The sequence below is a fragment of the Xiphophorus hellerii genome, chromosome 15, assembly GCF_003331165.1.
Source record: "Xiphophorus hellerii strain 12219 chromosome 15, Xiphophorus_hellerii-4.1, whole genome shotgun sequence".
Taxonomy (NCBI): domain Eukaryota; kingdom Metazoa; phylum Chordata; class Actinopteri; order Cyprinodontiformes; family Poeciliidae; genus Xiphophorus; species Xiphophorus hellerii.
The window spans coordinates 10084033-10103463 of NC_045686.1; the positions used below are offsets into that span (position 1 = coordinate 10084033).

General features: G+C 34.4%; 1 protein-coding gene across 6 annotated transcripts in view; it reads left to right on the forward strand.

Annotated features, from left to right (window-relative positions):
- dlgap2b (discs, large (Drosophila) homolog-associated protein 2b) overlaps nucleotides 1-19431 on the forward strand; it is a 105359-nt gene that overhangs the window by 69737 nt on the left and 16191 nt on the right. For 3 of the 6 annotated variants that reach the window (XM_032585006.1, XM_032585008.1, XM_032585011.1), the window contains 2 exons: nucleotides 9156-9200; nucleotides 14860-14916. In XM_032585006.1, the coding sequence (XP_032440897.1) occupies nucleotides 9156-9200; nucleotides 14860-14916 (102 nt within the window). Of the gene's footprint in view, nucleotides 1-2433; nucleotides 8826-9155; nucleotides 9201-14859; nucleotides 14917-19431 lie in introns of those variants that run through there. The other 3 variants (XM_032585007.1, XM_032585012.1, XM_032585010.1) reach the window with 3 other exon arrangements.

Sequence of the window (19431 nt, forward strand, 5' to 3'; positions counted from 1 at the left end):
GCACACACTTGCTGGTTGCACAAAGGAACTGATATTTATTGTCAATATTTAAGGAACATATTCACAATTTTTTCTTAGTAAGCTGATGTATTGTGGTGCATAAAACTACAAACAGCAGTGTTAAATCCTTACAGGGTTTCATGTCTATGCTGTTGATGGTATTATTTAAGATTTTAAATGACTGCATTCTACACAAAGGTGATTTAAAAAAATGACGATGTAGATTTGAACCCCAACTTCAAAATATTTTTTATTCATTACTGACTCTTGAATGAACTTGAATTACAATATGTTGCTCTTCTAATACAATTTGAATTAGTGTTATGGTCTTATGTAACACAATACATGCAGTACAGTAAGAAGATTCAAATACATCAGCATCTTTGTGCAAGCAGAATTTTTGTATTACCTTCCTGAGTAAATGTATTTGGTGTTTGCCTGCAAGAGTAAAGCTATGAACCCTATTGAAACATTTTTTTTTTAATCTATTTACATGAACTGTTTTTCGATATTATATCCAATAACTTTGTACATTTTGATGTCAATTTATTATTGGAGACATTTTCACTTTTATCTCTTTGTTGGTTTTGTTTTCTTGTTGAATCTGGAGAATGATTCATTTTTTAATCTTTTATCCTTAATTGGGCTTCCAACTGCAATTTCTTCGTGACTGAACGACTATGGATAAAGGTCTCCAATCCCACCGTCTTATTTGCTGAACTCTATTGACTTAGCCATCGGCACTAAATCCTTCAGCTAGGCCTGGGCTAAAAAAATCATTTGGAGTAAGGTTGTATTTTAGAGGTTAGTAAGGTTATAATAAAAGTTATTAAAGCACAGAAAAATAGTTACTTGGTGATTAATTACAAACTTGTTCATTGGTGTCCTTTTGCACAGTTCTTGGAGAACAGTCGTCTTGAAATAAAATGCAATCACCAAATAAGGCTATTTAAAAACAATATCAGGTCATGTTTTTTTTTATAATGGTAGTATTCAGGACTAGTTTGAACCCAGAGGTTAGAGGGCCATTGAATGGGAAAAGGAATCCCATGATGCTCCGTAGGGCAGACGAGCTACAAACCCCTCTACATTTGACCATCCAGATGTTGAAGGATAACCAGGGGAAAAGAACAACTGGAGGCATCAGGGATGATTGTTTCAGGTATTTTAATGTTGACATGCATACATATCTATGTATATGTGTGTTTTTGCACTGCCTTCTCAGTACAAATTATAGAACCATAAAGTTTAAGTTATCTTAAGTAGCAAACACAGTTCCAAACAACTCATAAAATCTCAGTCATCGTTTCTTCTTTAACATTTGTACCACTGAATATTGAATTTTAAAGTGATGAATGTGATGCTGGCTTTTGTGAGTTGTTGATCATGTCTCTATTTAAATGTTTTTAGACCATTTTCTAAGTGTAACCACATCAGAAATGTAATTTCAAAGAGCTTTCAGAATGTTTTCATGTCAAAATCATAAAATAGCAGTGAATGTCATTGCTTTGCCACTGTCTCCAACCATTTGTCAGGGCAGAATCTGCCTGCTGTACATGTGTACATTTTATTTCTTCCTTGCCATAAAAATTGAAGGCCATTTTTGGCAAAGTCTAACTTTTGGAACTGAGTTTGTCAGCTGTTTTTGACTGTGGGATTGCAGCCTCGCTCTGATGGGGCCTTGGAGGCAGAGAGTGTACCTCTCCCTTTTGCTGGGTTTTATACAACTCTGCACGGTCTTATCAGCCACTTTGGACCTGATATTGTTCAATAGGGTTCATATTTGCTTCTTAACCCTGTGGGTTGTGATTCCTCTACTCCCTTTGCATCTTTTCTTTTGCACAAAATGGCACACGGTGCTGGGACATATTTGGCATGCTCAAATAAAGGGGTCCTCAAAGAAAGGATTTCTGATTGATAATGACTGATGTATTTTACTTTTTGTTGTGCTGTGCAGTGAAAAGATGGAAAGAAGCCTTGTGAGGACTGAGAAGGCAGTGTAAAAACATTGTGAAAACCTACAGTATGTGAGTTTTTTGGAAATAATTATAGCAAAGTGGCAAAGACATTTTTTTATTTTTATTGTCTCTTCTATTATGTATAACATTTACTGAGTCGACAATTTATGTCAGTACTGATTTTTAAAAAGCAAACGATGAAACATTGCTTTGCATTCCACTAGCATTACAAATATTGAGGTTTTCCACAGTTCTAATGTAGCAGACGTGATTTGTTGGGTGTTCCTCCTTTTTGCAAACACTTGAAAGTGTATATATCAAAGTCTGTTGCATTTTAATTTCCTTTTCTCTCACATACTGCAAGTTTTCCATAGATATGTGACCATTCTAGTTTAAAATCCTAATCCAATCATGTTCCAGTTGTTCCTTTCACCATGAATGTCCTTAAATTTGCATACTCGCATCTTTCTTGCAGAGGGATATGATCTTGTGGATGCCACATCCTTGCTAAATGATGACATGATAGAGGATGATGACGGTGCTAGCTCCTCTGCCTATGCAGAGCTGGAGCGGCTAGAGAGAGAGACTGCCGCTGCTCGAAGCCAGCATAGCACTAGCTCAACTGTAACAGCCATCTCCGTCCCCCCAGCAACGCCACCTTCATATAGGGTCCCTGCTGCTTCACCCATTGCCACCACTGAGCCACCAGTACCGCAAGCGCTCCAGGCTTTCAAGGAGTCTGCCAACATGGTTGCTGCCTTCAACTTGCAATGGAAGGACGAAATCTCTGCAATGCGCTACGAGCTAGCAGAGCTGCGTAGAGATGTCTGTGGAGAGTTAAAAACTTTCAACAGCAACTTCTTCAACTTCACTCAGTGCTACAATATGTGGACTTTATGCCGGGAGCCCTGCAGTGACAACACCACACAGACAGACGACAGAGTGTCCATAGGAATTCAAGCAGGCTCAAGCTGGTCAGTTAGACATCATACAGAGGACAAGTCAGTGATGTGTCAACCAGAGCCAGCACCTTTCAGCATTATGGACTTTATGGACCCACCTCGAATTGAAATCATCGAAGGAACTCCTGAGAGCACACCGGAGGGGTCCGGCAGTCCTGCCAGTCCACTACCAATAGAGGACTTCCCATGGGAGATTAACAAGAAGCAAAAGGCTCATAAGCAGTCAGACACAAGTGGCCACACAGGTGGTCACAGAAGTGCCAGTCTAGAACTGTGGAGCAGAAAGTACACCAGTGGGCCCATGTCATATTTGTCTATGTCATTCTAATCATCTGCATTTTCTGCATACTGTAAAAGGATTTAAAAAGATCCAGATTAAGAGCCAGATATGTAAAGAAAAGCTGTTGTTATATGTCCCTTTACTCTATGCAGACACAGTCTGTCATCTCTTGAACTGCTTACAATAAGTTTCCAAGTATTTTTTTTAACAAGTGTCTTGCTAAGCCATGGAATAAAAGAGGGTGATTTTGTTTTACACCAGAGTCAGGTAAGATATGAATGCGAGAGAGAATGTGGCTGATATTTCAGATCCTCAAGTGCCAAAAAGTGCATCATTAGCTATCCTTCACTGTCCTTACATACCTTAATTACTGAGAGAGAGAAATACTGTTCGCATAACAGAAAATGTAAGGAATATTTAGACTGAATCCCATTTTAAGGCCTTAAAGGTGTCTCGAAATCTTTGATGAAATTAACATCAATTCAGTTAGTTGAAAGTGTTTTAAAAAGTGAATTAAAAAAAGAATACTTTCTAGGCCCGTTTATCAGGCCTAGAAAGCCAAACTTCTTCACCCTTAACATCTATCATGCAGTACAATTGGAATACCCTTACCACTGGTGTCAATGTTTAACAAATGTAGGGGCACGACTTACCTGAAGTAAAAAGAGAAATGGGATTCATTCTAATTTACAAATCAATAAAAAGGTGTTTTTGGACCACAGAAACCTTTTCTTGGTTTAGGTACCTATCAGGAGAAATTTCTCCTTGTTTTATAGAAGTTCCTATTAGGATTTTATTACCTACAACAATAGTAAGGAAAGTAAGTTAAAATACTAAGATATGTGACAGAAAATCATATGAAAATTGGCGTAGACACCCAAAACATCCCATGGACAATCAAAAATTTCAAATAAAAAATACAGAAACTTAAATGGAACCTCTCAGTTTACCTGTCCATCAACAAGCCTTTACATGTAATCTTGTGTAATGGATCACATCCAAAGGAACAAGATGCTCATACAAGCTGCTGAAGTGAGATTCCTCCAGGGGCTCACCTTCCGATTGCAATTCATTCAGTCACTCAGAGGAATTTTCTTAATTTCCCTTCTACTTGTATAACCCAATCTCGGACAAACGGATCATTCAAGCCAGAGATTTACACGTCCCATAATCCTGGTTAGAATTACACCAGCTCAAATTACAATCTCAAGTATGTGAGAGAAAATCAGTGACCTTCGCATACAAAGGAAGGACATGTAAATACTACACAAACCGGGCACAACCAATAGTCAAAGCTGCAAACTTTTTACTGTTTGATCAGTGACAAAGTTAACCTCATTGCAATCCTGGTTCTGCACGGTCATTCCTCCCTCTCCTTCAATCCTGCACAAAATGCATAGGAGACACAGTATGTGTTGAAAACATATGGCTATGAGGATTGTAGCCTATTTACAGCTTTCTGGTATATCATTAACTTAAATCATCATTAATACCTGGAGCTCAAAGTCGAAAAATAACACTATGAGCATATTCAGCTTCCAAACCTGTCAGTGAGCCTTCAGAACTGGTTGGTCCAAAAACACCTACTATACAGGGAGGCAAATAGTGGCATGTTTCTGCACATTAATCTGAATAGATCATGTTCATTCCAGTTTCTCATTATGTAGAAACATCTTAAGCACCTACATATACTGAAAAAATACTGTGAATACGTTTATAACTTTATAAAACATAGTTTTGTAATGAATGCATTAAATAATACATTATTTAAGAATATATTGATATACTACTGACATTCTAGTTATTTCAATCAAAGCATTCCTTTGCCATTGCCTTCATCCATTTGTAGCAAGTTGCAGCGGAAATGGGCATTCCTGAAAAAATGTATAACAAGTTGGTTAAATAAACTACACAGCCACATTATTTAAATAGAAGATACCATGATCTAATGACAGGAATATAACACCCTATCAAGTTTGTAGACATTTCCACAACACTGTGTTGAATGCTTCGTCTCAAGGCTCTGCAAAACTTCATCCTCAAACAGAATTGTTTACAATGATTCAATCTGAGTGACCATGAGACCCAACTTCGTCAGGAAGGTGAAACAGGAGACCGATTCATGCTGATCATGAAGGATGAAAATATTAAGTTCAGTCCATTCCAGCACAAACTAAATTTATGTGACATCTCTATAAATGTACAATATATACATGTATCATTTTGTATATAGACAAACTTATATTCAAAACTTGTACTGTTTGTAGTTACAAAAAATACTGTGTTCTGATAGAACTGCGAGGAATTGTTGAGGTAAATGTGGTTCTTAACAAAAAAGTTTTTACTTCTTACTCTTCCCCAGCTATTTGTTTTACTGTTAACTACTTAACTGTTTCTTTTTCTTTTGGCACATATGATGAAATTTGTAATTTCTCCTATTTTGTATGTGGTATTCACTGGAGGCCCTCACATGTTTGATACAGTGTCTTATCAGTTAAAGTTTATATTTTAAAAGACACTATGACACAAACACAGACTTTCATCAGTTCTTTTAATGTTGCTTTTAATTTGAGTTAATTTGATCATAATCAGCAATTGTAGAATTTTTCCCATAATCGACTCGGGCAGTTTATAACTTCTGAATTGTAATAATTAAACATTATCCCTACAAGTAGACAATCAGAGCCGACAAAGGCCTCTACCTCTTAGAAATGTCCCCAGAGGTGCAGTGTAGTACCGCTGAATGTTCCAACACCGCCTCACTAGTGACGGCTAAGGTGGACTCCTGTCTTAATGGATAGGGGGTCTCAATCATTATTTTGTCTCATAACTGCCACAGCCATTTCATCTCCTATATCACTTTACCGACATGGCGTACCAAAGCTCACACAGACATGAACAGATCTGTGACCAACAAGCCAACATTTGACAGCACTTAAATCGGAAAGAGATTTGCAGCATTGAAAAGGAATAAAAAGAAAGGCATTATCGCCTAAGTTTATAAAAAGTAAAATTGCTCCCTTTCTACACTAACAAAAGACAAAATTTATCAAACATATAATATTTTGAATTACATTAATAAAGAGTTGAACTACTTTAAATTTGAATTTAAGGCCAAACAAGAAAATGCAGAAAAGACCCTAGGGTTCTTGCAGTTGCTCTGTCTTAAAAAGCAGGGAAATTTATGTCTTGAACATGTGAACATTTTTCTCAATTTCTAAAATTGCTACAAACATGAAGTATGTCAATGTCATTTCCTCTTCAAACATGGTATGTGCAAAGACATCCAAAAGGTTAATTGTTTATGTTATCTAACCAGACTGTACTCTCCCAGTATTTAATTGGCCTCTCAAATGTTCTGCATCAAATATTATCGTTTCTACATGTTTTTATCTTCAGCAGAGGAGTCTTGTGCAGTGAGGCCAATGTGGCTAGTCTTTCTCACAATGGTCAGTGACTCTTGAACAGCTATTCTAATTATTTTGATTCCTCTGTCTATAAATATTGGAAGAAATTCCTGATTGTGACTGGTGTTTGGTACGACATGGGTCACTGGAATGCTCAGATCTGTAGAAATATAAATGTAAACAATTCCATCAGTATGTTTAGCAAGAAGCTGCAAAAGTATTGAAGAGCACCTTGCTTTTATCAATCATAAAAGGCCTTTGAGAGATTAGTAATAAAAATCTTTTTATAGGCCATAAATTAGGTCTTTATATATACACACACCGATATTATATGCACTATAAGTACTGACAGATTACATACATTTTTATGGTTTTGAATATCTTTTAGCATCAAATTTACTACAGATGTGAAATGCTTATTCCCAGAGTCATTCCATTTTACAACATGTAATTAATAGACCTATTCACTTTGATATCTTTGTATGTGTGAATTGCTATTTTTAGTAGCCACTGGCATCTTTTATGAAGATCACCTCAATAACAAAGTGAGACCAATTTTAACTAGGAAAAACATTGATGTGTTCAATACGTATTTTCCTTGCTCTTTCAGTAAAATTGATTAAAATCCAATATTTATTTTTTACAATGGAGAATTTCTCAATGACATGTTTTACTTATTATTGATTTAACAACACTAAACCATGGAGCTTGGAAGAGCTGCATGCAATGGAGATTATTGTCAAACATAGCCACTTGCAATACAGAGAAGAAATTTCCAAAATATTTTCACTTATTACTCCACTTAAAACATCATTACTGAGGCCAAATGCTGGATTTTTGAAAATAAATCAGAGGAGAAGGCTCCTGACTGTGACAAACATCCTTTAGTAATCCAATGAATCTAAAAAAATATCCACTATTTAGATTTTTTTATTTTTTTTTAAGATGTTTACGCTAGATTTTCTGATTCAATTCTCTTCCTATTGTTTTAATCGTGTAAACAGATTTAAAGGTGCTGTAGACTGGCAAGTCATGATGTTTTCAATTTACATTTATTCATGCTATGCAAGTCCTTTATTTCTATATGTATACCATCAAAGTATGTGCCGGTTGTACTATTAATAAATAACACAAAGCGTGACTGGCTGAAATAGAATGGAACCTGGAAAAGTACTGATTAAGAAAATTATACATATGCTTTGATTTAGCTGTTCATTTTTACGTTTACTGACAACATACATGCTTTTCTCAGATAGTTAACATTATAACTTACACATAATGCTAAAAATCTAAGAGGTTGTTGGTGAGATTACTGCCATGTAGTAGCATTTGCATGATTTGTGTCATTATGTAGAAAATAATCATCTCTACATCACTCAGAATGTACACACAGTTGTGTACATTCACAGAATGTACACAGCATTCTCAGAATATACACAGCTGTGTGTACATTCACAGCTTATTATCTGTGAATGTATATTATCACCCCAAAAGACCTGTTAGTATATAATTTTTAATATTGTATACTAATATTTTTGTAAATTTTCTCAATTTACAAAAAAGCTAACTAGTAATCAATAGATTCTAGGTAACTTCCCCACGTAAATTATTCCAGTCTGTCATTATTATTTTATCACATAGCCCAAAGATGTTATTCTTTCCTTGAACAAAGTGGAAATGTAGCAAAATAAACAGATCTAAACAATATTTTAAAATGATATATAAATATAGCTATATACACAGAACTAAATATTTAACAAATCTGAAGAAAAAAACCTGGATAGTCACCATTATTTTTAAACATGCAACTTTATTTTGTGTAATGAAATATCTACAGTAAGTGTTTGTGAGAGTTTCTGAATTGCTTACGATAGCTAATATGTTACTGCACCCTCTCATCTCATTATGTTTTGTTTCTTTTTACTTGTAAACCAGAGATTTAATGCAACAACTGTGCCAAATCTGTGAAGTCCAGGTAGGACAAAGGTTTCTGGATGGACTCTGACCTTGTAAAACTGCTTGAATACAAACCTTCTTTCCCATTTTGTGTTTTTCTCCCTTATTTAATGCAAGTGTCTTGGATAAAGTATTATTTTCTATTCATACTGCAGTTTACAGGAAAACTTCTGACATTTTCTTTTTGTAAAACATTTGTTTAGCTTGCATTTTTGTTAGCCTTTGTCTATTTTGTTAAACTAAAGAAAAGAAAAACATTTTCTTTAATGGCCATTGCCTACTGTGGTGTTTCTTGTCTATTTTTTTTACTTTATGTGTTTTCAAAAAAATTATTGAAGACAATGGATTAAAATGTTTATCATGCTTAAGTTTGTGGTACTCAAAATGGGGGTCATAGCTTTACTACGCATTCGAAGATAAATCTCACTTGCAGCATGTGTCCAATATCTACACATCTGAACACACTACAGCCACACTACATAGATGAGGCAGAGTGTATTTTACTTCAATATGCCTTTCTTTTCAGCTGAGCTGCCATCTTTTTTGTTTTTGTTGGTTTATTTGTTTTTCTTTTTGTTTTCCCCTATTTTAGGCGCCCGTAGTTTAGCTGGGGGGCGTAGGGAGTACGGTAGGTCTGGTAGGGAACTGCTTTTTTAAAATCTTCTTTTCTCCATGTTGTTACTTCAGCTTTTCACACATTTTGTCTCTCATGAACATTTTCACTTTGGTTAAAATAAGATGCATCATAAGTTGAAGCTGTCATCATATATATTAAATCATTTAAATGTGTTCATCTGTTTCTACATTGAATCCAATGGAATTTTAAAGATTCTATATGATAAGTAAAATCAAGAACGGTAGCAAAGGAATAGTAGTTTCTATCCTTGTGTTTGCTCACTGGCAACCTTTGCATTTATTTAACGAAATTAGAAAAAATAATACATAATGTTCTATTTCAAATTTATTTAAGGTGGAGCATACCATAGTAGAGAGATCCATGGTACACGGTATAGTGCTCATAAATTAATTTATTTAGTTTGTTTTTTTAATTATGATTTAATATTGTTTTAATGTTACCGTTTTGTTCAATTCATCAATATAAGTGATTCACTTTCTTGCTTTAGCCATTTTATATATTTTCTTTGGGTAAACAGAGGAAAACAAAATCAGCAAGCAGTAGTTTACCTTTTCCTATCTTAAAACTTTGTCTGGTAAGGTAGATTATAATCAACAACATTATTCTACAAACCACAACAAATCAATGGCTGCCCTGAATGACGTCTTTCGTTAAAGCAATAATTTCTAACTTTTTTTTGTCACTTTCTGACATGTAAAATAGCAAAACTGATTCTGGTTTAATGTTAGAGAGAGTGACACAAATCATATAATTACAATACTGTGAAAAAACACAACTTTTTGTCACTCATTTTATAAATTGAAGCTCACATTTGAGTAGATTCATTAAAAGTTGTGTTTATTTTTGGTCTTAGGTTTTGCTAAGCTTGGATTGGACAATTAAGATTATTCTTTCCATTGATTAGCAAATTATTCTTTTGTTGTGTAATGATTTGTATTTGGTACAAAGACAAAATGGTTTACAATTGTGTATTAACAGAGAACAGTGATTGAGGGTAGGATTACTAAAACAGTAGTCTTTATTCCAAAATGATCTAGATCCTTAGTCTACCCTAGAATAGTCCAGTTCTTTTTATCTTTAGGCCAGGTTTGCAGGTTGCAAACATTTCCAGATCAAAGCATGTCTGATAACAGATGGAGGTTAAAAGTTGACAAAACTTTTTTTTGCTGTTAAGCATTCATGCCTTTCTCCTAGTACAGTCTTGCTCCCAGCCTTAGTGATGCTGAAAATATTGTTCTTCTCTCAGTAATTACGTTGACTCTGAAGAGGATTTTTGTTAGTGTGATCCGATAAGTATTTTGTATTCCTTGATAAGAAAAAAAAAACATTAGATATTTTAAGTTTTAAACTGTCCAGTCAGTGGCTAGCTCTGATCAAGCTGAAACCTGCTAGATTAAGGTCACTGATCAACAAGGTTGGAATCATATTGGAAAATATGAGGTTTGCAAGCATTTTACAGCAAAAAGTTAATATTATAAGTATTAGGCTTGCATCTCCATTTATTCTCTAGTTTATTTACTTCCTTTGACAAAGTTATTAGTTGTCTGATATACATGTAAAGATCTATCTTTATAAATAACATATCAAGTTTTAATGTTTGTGAAGGAAATGTGTTACTAAAGACACCTCCGACCTCACAAATTCTAAAAATGAATTGCTTATTGACCTAAAAATTGTTTTCTCTCCAAACCTTTTTTATAAAGCATTCAATCAAGACTTTTTGATTTTGCCACCTTTAATATCAAACCTTCTTGTTCCAAATTCAGATTCTGGTTTTGAAATTGAAATTATTTGGTAGAAGTCTCTTTCAAACAATACTGCTATTATTTTGATCTGCAATTTAACATGCAAAAATGGTGTTGCTATCTGGCCATTGATTTGTCTTGGTTTGTTACAAGGATCTTAGGTAAAAGGTCGAGTCACTTTGCACCATGGGGGCATCACCACTGTATGTATATATGTATGTGGCTATATTTTACAATTGTTTAATTAGTAAGAAGTAAAGGCCTTCTCAAAACAATTGTTCAAGAAATTGTAAGTCCAGTACCATCATCTGGAATGAGGTCCTATTTGTCTTAATCTTTCATTCATTCATCCATTTTCCCATTTATTCATTCATCACTCCAACAACAGTCATAGGAGCTTCGTTTGGTAAACATTGCAATAACAGATGGTGTTTTCTTAAACTCCCTTTCAAACAAAATGTTAATTCGAAATTAACATGTAACTGAAGAATGCACACAGTAAAATATTTCAAAGCTAGAAAAGACATGACCATTTCCCCCATGGAGAGAGAATAAGTTGACAGGACAACTACTAGTTAAGTACTTCACTAACCTGGCATGTGTGGAACGGTGGTATTTTTGAAGAAAACCTCTAAGAAGTTCAGTTTCCAGTCTAACAAAAAATGCTTGTCACAAATGAAAAGGTGTAATTACGCATCACATTTGGTCATAACATGTCTTGTTATGGAGAAATATTGCCACTTTTTTTTTTGCTAAAGTGAAGATGATACTTTCCTTTTAATGTTGATTAAAATAATAGTCTCCCTGCAATATGACAATCTATTGTTGTCCATATATTGTAATAATTTGAAAATAATAGGCTATAACCTAGAGTTTTTACAGAAATGCATATTATTGCATCTACATACATGTCATCCTTCACTCTTTACATTTTCAGCCCCCATGCTCATGTAAGGAACATCGCTGCACATCATTCATTCACAATACACCCCTAATTGAGCAGCCTGGACAGCACCTCTTTGCCAGTCTGAGCCCACAACTTTGGCAAGAACGGCTTGAAGCGCAAATGGAGGGAGTTGGACGAAGTGGAGACACAATCTGAGCAATTTTTGTCAATTTGTTTTTGAAATTTTAAGTCATGAAATCAAAGGAACAGGTTTGAGAATACTTGCTGCAAATGAAGGAGAGTAATGGTCTGTCACATTCTCTGTGACAAAATTAGCATGATGTTTCCATGGAGTTGATGCATGTTCCTTTTATTAGATTTTTTCATATATACCTAAATAATCAATTGGAAATCTCAACCAGGTTTTGCAAAGAAAACACACAAAAAAAAAACTAAAGTTTCTAAGTCTTCAAAATTTGGCTTATGCTAGTTGAAGCCAAATTTACAGTACAGTACAATGTGTACATTGTAAGTATATCACAAGTGAAATTATTTAATCCAATCACTGCTAAATTTAGCAAAATGTGCAAATGAATCTTTAAAAATGTCCAAGTGCTTTATTGCAGCATGCATAGTTCTTAAATTGTTTTTGAAAAGTGAAAATAGAGAACAGAGACAGACTCTCTTACTTTCCAGTTCAGAACTGTGTTCTTTGTCTGGGTCTCTCACCACATTCTGTCTGACTTTCTTGTTGTTCTTTGTTGTCTTAATCTCATTTTGTTAATTCTGCTAATGTGTAACAAGAAAGCTACTCCAGTTTATTCCTACAACACTTTGCTTTGCTTTTTCAGGACCCGATGATCTTTCAAATCTTTTCTGGGCGTTACTTTTACAGTGCAGTCCAAAAATGACTGAAGGATTGTGCCTTCTAACAAGAGACACAATCTCTATCTGAATGGCTTAATGGTTAGCTTGTAAAACACATTTAAAAGTACTTGTCTACTTTAAAAATTGAGAATCATTTCAGATGATATTTATACGACTGTAGCTTCATATACATGTTGATAATTTCCTGTCTGTCTTGTATGCATGTCTAACAGATATGGAGAGCAAAATGTTTACATATTTAAATGAATGTTCTTTAATGTTGTGTGTTTCAGTTCAAAGTATAAACTATTAAGAGTCATGATGTTTATTTTGTAGATTTAAAGAAATGTAGATGAGACACATTCCTATTAACTGCTATTATTCCAAAACTGTTTGCCAACAGTATTAAAGTCTATTGGGAATTGGTTTACTATTATACAGAAACATTTAACGTATTCAAATAAGTAAATAAAACTGCCTACAAAAGGAAGTTGTGCAAAGCTATGACAGACAAAGATGTGTTTCAAGCACAGCAACTTTTTTAAGATGCCTTGTGAGGAATGTTGCTTGTGGACATTGCTCATCAAGGTTACAAGTTGCTTCAGGGCTATTAAAAGAAAATTTGGAGAAGAAAACACAGATATTATTGAATAACAGTTTACATGCAGAAAAACTGCTTAAGACTGTTACACAATGTACACTCGTGGTAAAAAATAATTATTATTATTGTAGAATTTATCGGTTAGTCTTAATGACCTGAATGTCCAGAAACCAACTAGTCTCAGTAGTGTCATAAATCAAATTATCAGCAAGAGAGAAAGATGCAAACTTCCCCTAAAGAAAATGACATTTCTTACAATTTCTATTGTTTGAATAAACATAAAAAATACTTTACTAAGAATGACAGTGGAAAAAACAAATAGTTCATAAATAGTGAAAAACTATTCTACTTCCAGGCTGGATCCTTTTTATTAAAAAGAAGATGAGCATCTTGTTTTTATAAGAATCAAGATGATTAGAGTCTTAAACGCTAAGAAGTGCTTTATTTCTCTGTGCATTAATATTATATCAGACATTTCACTGGACTAACTTCTGTTAGATGCATTTCTTTAGCTGGAATGCCAAAGCTCAAAGAAGAGTGGTAAGGATATTTAGTGATTGTAAAGAAGGAAATGTTTTGGCGATTAAATAAATATTATTGCAATTTTCAGCAAAACCATTTCAAAGCATTTTCCTGATATCATGCATCTTTATAAATATTCGTCAACTCTTGAAACAAAACTGAAATAAGGTGGTTAACCTTAATAATTGTTTTTGTCTCCCGACTAGTGGAGCTGCAGATGGCTTCTATAGAAACAGAATTATGGACAGTTTGTAATTTCAGGAAACAAAACACTATTTAGATAATCTGACTTATTATTTTAAAAGCTATGTGATGAAAACATCAAAGGACAGTGTTAACATCACCTAGCTTTTGAGATACTTATATAATCGGGTGTGGCAATGGAAAGATTACCTGTCTTAACAGAAATAAAAACAGCTACATGTATTTTTTTGTGCGCTTAGATGTAATTTTAGTTTCAAGAAAGACTCATAGGCACTAAAACGACAGTATCATCAGCCTAATATACACTGCTCAAAAAAATAAAGGGAACACTTAAACAGGTGTTTAACACTTAAAGTGTTCCCTTTATTTTTTTGAGCAGTATATTTTAGGCTCCAGTTAATCCCACACCAACTAATTTATTAACAAAATTACCCCCTCTTTGAACCCAAGAATTTTGTTTTAAGGTTCATTTTAGGTGTGTATAAGAGGTAATGGGTTGTGCTTTGTGGTTTTGGAAAGATGATGTTAGATTTTAGGAATTTTAAACCCTTGTAGAAACTAGATCTACTGGAAAGAGGGTGTGCTTTATTTTTTACAATGAGAGTACATGTAAAAAAACAAAAAAAAAAATTCAAAGATATACAATTGTGCTTTAAGAGCTCTGTGTTTGCTTATCTCCTTAGTAGTTCATTGATGAATTACTTATTCAAGAAAAGTTGATGTGGTCTTTCTAGAGTTCCTGTTTACATATAATATTCATTTGAATGAACCCAGTTAAGAGTGTACTTTTACCTGCATGTTTTCTTTCTAACTGATGTTACTTCCTCCTTACAGGGATTCAGTTTCGTCTCCCTACTTCATGCAGTGTGGACCGTGCTCAGCCACCTCCAGGTAGCAGTGTTATACCGCCCCTGTTTTTCCAGTCGTAGTAAAGACACGTCTGTAGGAGTTAAAAACAGAACAAAGCAAATGGGGAGATATATCATTCTAAATTCTAAACTTTAAGTACACTTAATATTTCACACGTAAAATTACCACATGGTGTTTGAACAATGACTATTCACCACTTCACAGCTAGACAACATTGATTTGAAAAACATAGAAAAAATGCTTTTACCAGGTTTTAGTAGAGGGTAAAAAGCTGTGATAGGGACATATATTGTGATGTTTTTATCAACACTTAAACAGTTTAATATGTAAATTCATAACATTAGATGAAAAGAATATTAAGCACAAGTGTAACTGACTAAAAAGAAAAGAGCAATGCAATATAAACAGGAATCTATGAGATCCTCATTTATATTCCTTTTAATATAAAGGAATACAAATTTATCTTATTAAATTCTAATAGGATCAGAAATAGTAAAGACCATCATTACTGTGGTCTTTTCCACAGTAATGATGAAACCCTTTACAACATCTAGACGGGTAAGGAACTGCCAATAAATACTGGGTCTGCTGGGATACTCAATGACATAAAATTGACAATTTGTTCCAAATTGAACCGACATTGTTGGCTATCCTGAGGGCTATTTGACTGACTGGATGGGGCCAAAACTGGACATTTGGATTTTTTTTCTCTCTCTCTCTAGATATATCTACCAGTATATATCTAGATAAATTCTAGATCGCAAATAGGAATTTTGCTAAGACTCAAAATGTTGAACATACTTTTGAAGATTTGGTTTTACAAGATGAGAAAAGGAGTGTTTTGGGACAACCTGATTCCACCATATTTCTGCATCAAACCAACATGGACAAAGACTCTGCATGTGAGGCACCTTGCAGAGTAATGCCCAATAACACTGACATGGTTAAAAATAAATAAATTGATGTCTCCATTTTAATTTCAAATTGAGCCGTCATGTTGACCTGTTGGGGTTATAGAAAATAACAAAACTATAAATTCTCAAAGGTATGACTGTTTGTAAGCTGAACAGCAACACAATTTGCAGAATTTAATTTAGGTTTTTTAGTCCTGCTTTCTCTCTCTATGGAGGGATGTATTTACTGATCTGCTTTTGTGCAATTATGCAAAGCCAAACAGTCTGATTTAACAAAGGCAGCATCAACTGGATAAATGAAGGACAATAAACTTTCCTGGTCTGTGTAAATTTAACTAGCGGGTCAACTGAAACTATAAATCTCGTGATAGATGTTTCTCAACTTCAGGTACAGAATTCAAGAGTTGAGCTGTTTGACAGGCAAAAGATGAAGAATCATCCATCTCACAAAATTTCCCCTTACTGGTGCTCCATCAGGCATCTACTGTATGTTTGTACTGACATTAAATTTTCTTCTTTTCTCCAGTATCTTTAGGCAGAAACTAGTGCTGTAGATTTTTTTTTTATTAAGGAATGAGAATCTGTTTCAATAATAAGAGAAAGATTAATCTTTGTCTTTAAGTTTCTTTATTCGAAGGCAAAAGTGTTCGAAGAAGAGCCCTGAACGACGCACATCACATGGTTATATAGTCACAGCAAGGCAAAGACCCACCCAAAGTCTGATCTTATCTCTATTGCCAGCTGGAAACTTCTTTAATGGAAAAACATATCTTGCAGAAATACAAAAACACAGCAGATATAATCAGAAAATAAATGGTTAAAAGTATCATCAGTTCCATCAAAGATGAAATAAGGCTAAAGATGAAATTTTCTAATACACTAGATTACATGTTCCAGTTCTTGCCATTAAATGGTTGCTGACACTTTTTTTGACTTAACTTTAAAGGTCATTCAATGTCAAATAGTTTGTGTTTTATATTCAGGGCAGTCCCCTAGTGTACAATGACTCACAACTTTCTAATTCCACTTTTTACCCTTGAGAACACATTAAAACTTGCACCTTGTTGGGGTGGTGGTGGATGAATGGGAATAGTAGTCATCTAGTAAGCAACATGTAGATGTGCCTATGGGCAAAGCACTAGGATGAGATTGCTCTAAAAGGCTTTTTGATTGGTCAGTATGACAAAACCATATAATTGAAGTTAAGTCCATTTATCTGTTAAAAGTAAAACAGTTAATTAACCAGGCAACACACTATGATGACCTGCCTAATGGTGTTTTAGTCCTCTTTTTGCTGCCAAAACTACCCAGAGTTATAAAAGCTGCACTAGACACCTAAAAGCCCCATCAACATGTTGGTGGTGGGTGTTTAAAAACCCATCATTGTGTAGTTGTGTAGTTGCTCAATGGCAGATTGGGGTTGCTCTGCACAGAGCTGAGCAACATGCAGAGCTCTCTCTACCAACGTAAAAATCACAGTGGTCAGTGATAACATCATGGTGACTGATAGATCAGAAGCAACTTTGTACATGTCCACAACAAGTGAAATAGTAGACAAGCCATAGACATAGCAATATAAAATTATTTTACATCATTCTCAAAACCTTTAACTTAACTGACCTCAACATCAGAATAAAAGCACTACATATTCAACATCAGAATATTTACAAGTAATTTTACAAAGATTGAGAGAAGATTTTTTTTTACAGCGCAGTTTACTGGAGGACATCTAGTGTTCTGTCCAAGCACCTGCATTTCCCATGTGAACCTATATAAGCACTTTGTATTGCCTTGTTGAAGAAAATGTGCTATATAAATAAAATTACCTTTACCTTTATATTGTGTACGAAAAAAAATCTTAAAGGCTTATAATGTTGCAGAAACAGTCCAAAATAGGCAAAAACATTCATATTATAAATATCAGGTGTTATTGTTGGCATACATCAAAGATATGATTTAAAATGTACTTCTTATTAATAATTAATTTATTAAACTTATTAATTATTTAGGCAGCCATAAAGTGTATGATTAAACTTCAACAGATCTGATTGGTGTTCGTTTAACTGGCGGCCTAATACAGCCATTATCATTAAGCTTTTGAGGGACTCCCATCTACTTTCTTTGTGATTACTCAGTTGTTGTCCATATTGCCAGTTTTTAAAGATGTTGCGAGCCCTTTTAACCTTTTCCCCAAGTAATAGGCCAAGTTATGAGTTTTTAAAGAGTCTGATTCCTGACTCACTGGCTGCAAAAGCCCTCTTTAGGGTACTTGTTTATCAGGGGAGTACAGGCCTTACTGTGAAAATATGATATTCCTTTGTTGCTTAGTAGGTCTGGACATACAACTGTAACAGAGAAAGAGTTGTAGTGCTTTTAAAAGTCAGGTTGACCTATCTTAACAACATTTCTGCTTTAAAGTAGAGCAGAAACTCAATTCATCAATATCATTTGAACCACCAGGGGAAACGACAATGTCACACTTGATTGATTCTATAAAGGATATAAAGGTAGTCTTTGTAAAGTAACATAAATTTAATGCTGGGTTTTATTACATTTATCATTCCTTTAGGAAACATATGCTTTTACTCTCACGTTTCATATGAATGTCTCTTACCTTAGCTGTTTTTGTCCTCTTTTTCCTTCCAACACACCAGGTTTGTGTTAGAGGCGTATTTCCCTCGTCTCTTTGATTTTTTTTATTGGCGGTTGCCAAGAAATGTTAGGGATGCATTACCGCCACCTACTGGTACGGAGTGAGGTAGCGCCTGTCTTTCATAACTGATATCTTCAGTCTGACTTTGTCTCAGGTTGACTTTCATTTCTCAAACCAAATTTTCACCTTATGCAGTTCCCTTTAATGCCCTCACAATGCATCATCTGCTGTTTTGATAGCTTTCTGTGCCCTTTTTTTATTTTAATCATTGTCTTAAATTTAAGACCTCTCCATTTCCTTCTCAGCTTCACATAACATTTTTCAGCTTTTTACAGGAATTATTAGAATATTTGCTGCCAGAGCCAAATTAATAAAAGGCATGACTCAGATTTTTCAAATGTAAAATATAATAGAAAAACTGATTTTAAAGCATACAATTATGTATATATTTAAAAAAAACATTCTTTTCATGCTAGTTGCTAAAGCCTGACATTTATGTTATTGAGTTCTGTGCTGGCACTGAGCAGTTTGTAACGTTTTCAATTTAAAAAGTAATTCAGTCAGCACCAGTGTGTAATAATAGAAAGTGTGGAGTTATTGTACACTCTGAGTCATTGCGCTCATTATATTCTTATACCCACCTGCTGTGTCTCACAGAATTCCAGCCCCTTTATGCTGGATAGAAGTCAAATCTTAAATAGGATTTAGTTTAAAAGAGTTCCTTTAATCCACAGTGTCCTCAGTGTGTGCACAGAATGTGTTTAAAGATAGCTATGCTCATACTGTGGGTATTTCAGCAGGAAAAGAACACTTACATTCCTGTATTAGATAATGAGTTCACTTATGCTGTTTATTAGATAACATCCTTTATGTAAACTTGAGGATGAGCGTTACTAAATGAAATATATTACAACCAGATTAGTAAAGCAGGAGATCACAAACTGTTGGGAATATCTGTATTTCTCAGGA